The 6,000-nt window shown below is 31.1% G+C and overlaps 1 protein-coding gene across 2 annotated transcripts in view; it reads right to left on the bottom strand.

The window, feature by feature from the left end:
• Nucleotides 1-6,000, bottom strand: part of LOC111696038 (uncharacterized protein PFB0145c) — a 31,410-nt gene that overhangs the window by 4,080 nt on the left and 21,330 nt on the right. Inside the window, exons 20-22 of one of the 2 annotated variants that reach the window (XM_023465561.1) lie at nucleotides 3,744-3,807; nucleotides 3,300-3,374; nucleotides 2,567-2,707 (exon numbers count right to left, since the gene is read on the bottom strand). In XM_023465561.1, coding sequence (XP_023321329.1) covers nucleotides 2,657-2,707; nucleotides 3,300-3,374; nucleotides 3,744-3,807 — 190 coding nt within the window. In that variant the 3' untranslated portion in view covers nucleotides 2,567-2,656. Of the gene's footprint in view, nucleotides 1-2,566; nucleotides 2,708-3,299; nucleotides 3,375-3,743; nucleotides 3,808-6,000 lie in introns of those variants that run through there. The other variant, XM_023465560.1, reaches the window with a different exon arrangement.

Raw genomic sequence — 6,000 nt, 5'->3', positions numbered from 1 at the left:
ATTGATTCACTAATTGAATGATTGATTCACTAATTACATGATTGATTCACTAATTGAATAATTGATTCACTAATTGAATGATTGATTCACTAATTGAATGATTCACTAATAGAATGATTGATTCACAAATATAATGATTGATTTATCAACTAAATGGTTGATTTATTAATCGAGTAATCGATTCATTAATCAATTTGATTGATAATTTCCTGATCGATGATCAGAGTACAGCATCACGCTGATTAAGTTCTTCATAGAATAGAACCAGGAGTGGTATAAACCAGAATACTCCGTATAAGAGAATATAAATTCTTTAAATTTACTGATCAAATATCAGCGTCGGCTACAAGCTGATTGAGTTCTTCATAGAATAGAACCAGGAGTGGTATAAACCAGAATACTCCGTATAAGAGAATATAAATTCTCTAAATTTACTGATCAAATATCAGCGTCGGCTACAAGCTGATTGAGTTCTTCATAGAATAGAACCAGGAGTGGTAGAAAACCAGAATAACCCGAGTTCATTTCAGCAAGTTTTACTTTACATTCTTGAGTTCATTTCACCAAGTTTTACTTTACATTCCCGAGTTCATTTCACCAAGTTTAACTTTTCATTCCCGAGTTCATTTCACTAAGCCTTACTTTATATTCCTGAGTTTATTTCAGCAAGTTTTACTTTACATTCCTGAGTTCATTTCACCAAGTTTTACCTTACATTCCCGAGTTATTTCACCAAGTTTTACCTAACATTCCCGAGTTCATTTCACCAAGGTTACTTTACATTCCCGAGTTCATTTCACCAAGGTTACTTTACATTCCCGAGTTCATTTCACCAAGCTTTACTTTACATTCCCGAGTTCATTTCAGCGAGTTTTACTTTACATTCTCGAGTTCATTTCACCAAGCTTTACCTAATATTCCCGAGTTCATTTCACCAGGTTTTACTTTACATTCCCGAGTTCATTTCAGCGTAACCTTGATACAAATAAGAAATTGTAACGGATATTTTATACGTTGAACTCCTTTTAAGGCTCAAAGGGGCTGAACAAATTCATGGGGGGATGCACGCCCACCGGTGTACATTTGAATTTCCGAGCTGGGCCAACCTTTGAAGTCATACTTTGGACTGTACCGCCAATTTACAATTACTAAAGCGGCAGAGGAGTGTGGATGTTCTAATTTCCCTTCTATTCTAATCTCTGTTCTGTGTTTAGAACTAAACATTGCAATTCTGAGCTACCATGGACATCCCTCATGGAGGAATTAATAATCAGTAATAAATAGTTTAATCCATGAATTTATTATTAATATAAATTTTCTGTTTTATTTTATCATGCATAGACAAAACTTTTTCAGCGTCAGGATTATTTACTTGGTATTCTGAAATATTGATATTTATTTTTCCAAGAAATTGCTGGTTTATTTATTTCAAAATTCTTGGTATTTTTATTGGATTTTTGAGAAATAGATAAATATGTCTTTATTTACTTCAGTGTGGTATATACTGTAAACTGCTGTACAAACATTTATCAGATGTCAAATATGTCCACCCCTTCCCCCTCCCTATATAATACCTTTATATCTCCTTTATTTCCCTTTCCCCTCCCCTTATTCATTTCAACCCCCCTTTAATCCATTTTTCAAGGGCATTTCAAATATATAAATTTTAACCCCCTTATTTATCCACTGTTCAAGATCATTTCAAATATATAAATTTTAACCCCCTTATTTATCCACTTTTCAAGATCATTTCAAATATATAAATTTTAACCCCCTTATTTATCCACTGTTCAAGATCATTTCAAATATATAAATTTTAACCCCCTTATTTATCCACTTTTCAAGATCATTTCAAATATATAAATTTTAACCCCCTTATTTATCCACTTTTCAAAGGCATTTCAAAATATAAATTTTAGCCCTGTAGCTTGATTTATAAAAAGGTTTCAACCATTTCTGATCTTTTTTGAAACACCGACCCACCGTTTTACTGTCCTCCACCCTATCCTACGCATCAAAAAAATGTTAAGCAAAATTTGTTCACAGCTATGAAGTTTAAAAAATGGCTTAATATAAGCCGTTTTAAACTATTTAGAAAAACAACAGGGAGGAGTGGAAAACGCCCCCCCCCCCCCCTAATCATGATAGGGTTCAATGTTAAGTTTCGTTTTTTAAATCGAAATCAGAACGAAATTCGGAATAGTTTTAGGAAACACAATTTCTGGTTCTGATTGTAGCAATGCCCGAGTCTCTCCAAGTATCCTGCAACTCACACTGAAATCTCTCTGATTCTATTTCACTACCGATATAATGATTAATTCAACCATCTGTATTTACTATTTTCTATTTACAACTAACTATATTTAGGTCTAAAGGTACAGGTCAAAATAACTTGACCGATAATACGGTCAATGAACTATAACGAAACATATATATACAGGATGCAAAGAAATGAGAGATATTACTGTATTTATTACATAATGATTCAAACAAATTAGTTAATTAATTCTTATTTTGCATTTATTTTTATTTAACATTTAAAATTTAATAATTCCATACCTATAATACTGCCTACAGGAAAAAACATTGATTAATTTCAAAACCATGTTTTTTTAACTATTAACTATCACCATGAATACATATTAAAACTATATTATTAAACTGTCCGTAGCAAGAGTCCGGAGAACTGTGTAAAATGATTACTCGACTGAAATAAAACAAATCATTAAGTTTCCTCTTTCAGTTTAGAAAGAAAAGAAAACATTTCAGTACATTTAGGGAGATTAAAGTTACAATGTTAATAACATTTCAGTACATTTAGGGAGATTAAAGTTACACTGTTAAAACATTTCAGTACATTTAGGAAGATTAAAGTTATACTGTTAAAACATTTCAGTATATTTAGGGAGATTAAAGTTACACTGTTAAAACATTTCAGTACATTTAGGGAGATTAAAGTTACACTGTTAAAACATTTCAGTACATTTAGGAAGATTAAAGTTATACTGTTAAAACATTTCAGTATATTTAGGGAGATTAAAGTTTCACTGTTAAAACCTTTCATTACATTTAGGGAGATTAAAGTTACACTGTTAAAAAATGATGTCCCTCTCCGGAAAACTAGCTTTTTTTTAAATGCAGCAAAAATAGGCCTTGACATGGTTTTGACATAAAAATTACCAAAATTCCATGGGGACATTTTTTTGCCAGGGGTAAGTACAAAGTTTGGCTTGTAAAATATTATTACACCACCTACCCACTCCCCCCTTGGAAAAAACATCGACGGCCATGGTATATACCTTATCTGTGATCCCGCTACCAGTGTACATATAAACCTGAATCAGATCTCCAGCTATAGCACTAACCAACACAATCTAGAAAAAGATATAGTATTCAAGGGATAGTAGACAACATGTAAAGTGGTTTCGAATTTAAGAGCTGGGAACTTTTAATTGGGAAATCAGAGCTGAAAATTTTGGAGAATGGTTGAATCGAGATCAATGCTTGATCCTCGTATTTTGAAAAACCGGTTTTTAATTTTTCCGCATTTTTAATGTCATATCAATTGGACTACTGGTCGATTGACCGAACGTAAGTTTTGGATTAATGCATATTAAGACTAACTATATAGTCCTCAAATATGATAAAAAATGTTTTTAATAAGTTTATATTAACATGATCAAATTCATATTAATTTATATATATTTATTTATTAATTTGTTTCCCATGTTTAAACATTATACCTGAGAACACATTGAACTCTTATGATTATCCAGATGATTTTGGTCATACAAACTTCCTATTTCTCTACAAAATAATAAAACCTATGAATGTAATGCTCATAATAATGATAATGATAAAAACGATAAGAATAATAAAAATTTCAATAATAAAAATAATGAACTCTTTTTTTCTCTGCAAGATATTCTGATGATAACAATAATTCTAGTAAAAATGATAATGATTTAAATAATAATAAGCTATTCTAAATTAAGGTTTGGCACTATACTACTTTTTTTAATCTGTTTAATAAAAGAAGTGTTCGCGAAAAATGAAAGGGAATATAGGCTGACTTCGATTAAAATTAGGAATCGATTGCTACTTAATTTACTTCTATCTAGAGCGTCTAAAATGAGGAAATGGTTTGCTAAACGTTTCGTTTATCAACAGGCATGTTAGTGCTGTTTCTTTAATAAAGTTCAGTTAATGAGCTGATACTAAAAAGCAGTTATTTTTTTTTCTCATTAATTCCATTTTAAAAGCTCTCTGAAGAGACTTTATACATAAGTTACATCCAATCCACAGCAGAACCTGATTGAAACAAATATCTATGGTTTACCTTGAAAATTGATTATTTACAAATGGGTTTCACTTAACTAGCAAAGTGTGGATTACCGCTAGACAGAAGACAATATCTTAATTTTCGAAGCAGGTTAAAAGTCTGTAAAGGAAAAATAAAAGGGGGTATAGGCTGAAACCTAAGAATCTCAGGAGTTGAACGATACCTAAAAGACATCTATCTGATGTTCCTGTCTCGAGAAATTGACATAAAACTGTGTCAAAATTATACCAAAATGTATATGTAAGATATACGTCGGTATCACGTGACAAGAACTCCCTCCAATGGCAGTGCAGTATACTGGTCACGTGATACAGATGGGGGCAATAATACTGCCATGCCATTGGTTGGAGTTCTGGTGACATATTCCGGACGCATAAATAATATTAATAACTATATCTATTAAAAATGAAAAACTATTAAATTCACATAATAATATGAGCAAACTAGAGTTTCTCAGGCTCATCTGGAATATCGTTGTTTTCAAATGTTTGCATATTTGTTGAATATGATCTGCTTATTACTAGGAATCTTATACAAAATTATACATAAGTATACGTTTTGGTATAATTTTGACACAGTTTTATATCAATTTCTCGAGACAAGGACATCAGATAAAAGTGTTATATGTCTCAATCAACTCCTGAGGTTCTCAGGTTTTAGCCTTTACCCCCTTTCATTTTTCCTTTACAGTCCCTTTAAATANATCTTGGGAGCATACACTGTAAATATATTCAATTCATATCTTGGGAGCATACACTGTAAATATATTCAATTCATATCTTGGGAGCATACACTGTAAATATATTCAATTCATATCTTGGGAGCATACACTGTAAATATATTCAATTCATATCTTGGGAGCATACACTGTAAATATATTCAATTCATATCTTGGGAGCATACACTGTAAATATATTCAATTCATATCTTGGGAGCATACACTGTAAATATATTCAATTCATATCTTGGGAGCATACACTGTAAATATATTCAATTCATATCTTGGGAGCATACACTGTAAATATATTCAATTCATATCTTGGGAGCATACACTGTAAATATATTCAATTCATATCTTGGGAGCATACACTGTAAATATATTCAATTCATATCTTGGGAGCATACACTGTAAATATATTCAATTCATATCTTGGGAGCATACACTGTAAATATATTCAATTCATATCTTGGGAGCATACACTGTAAATATATTCAATTCATATCTTGGGAGCATACACTGTAAATATATTCAATTCATATCTTGGGAGCATACACTGTAAATATATTCAATTCATATCTTGGGAGCATACACTGTAAATATATTCAATTCATATCTTGGGAGCATACACTGTAAATATATTCAATTCATATCTTGGGAGCATACACTGTAAATATATTCAATTCATATCTTGGGAGCATACACTGTAAATATATTCAATTCATATCTTGGGAGCATACACTGTAAATATATTCAATTCATATCTTGGGAGCATACACTGTAAATATATTCAATTCATATCTTGGGAGCATACACTGTAAATATATTCAATTCATATCTTGGGAGCATACACTGTAAATATATTCAATTCATATCTTGGGAGCATACACTGTAAATATATTCAATTCATATCTTGGGAGCATACATTGTAAACATATTT

The sequence above is a fragment of the Eurytemora carolleeae genome, unplaced genomic scaffold (genome assembly GCF_000591075.1).
Source record: "Eurytemora carolleeae unplaced genomic scaffold, Eaff_2.0 scaffold246, whole genome shotgun sequence".
Classification (NCBI taxonomy): Eukaryota; Metazoa; Arthropoda; class Copepoda; order Calanoida; family Temoridae; genus Eurytemora; species Eurytemora carolleeae.
This window is presented reverse-complemented; position numbering and strand designations above follow the sequence as displayed.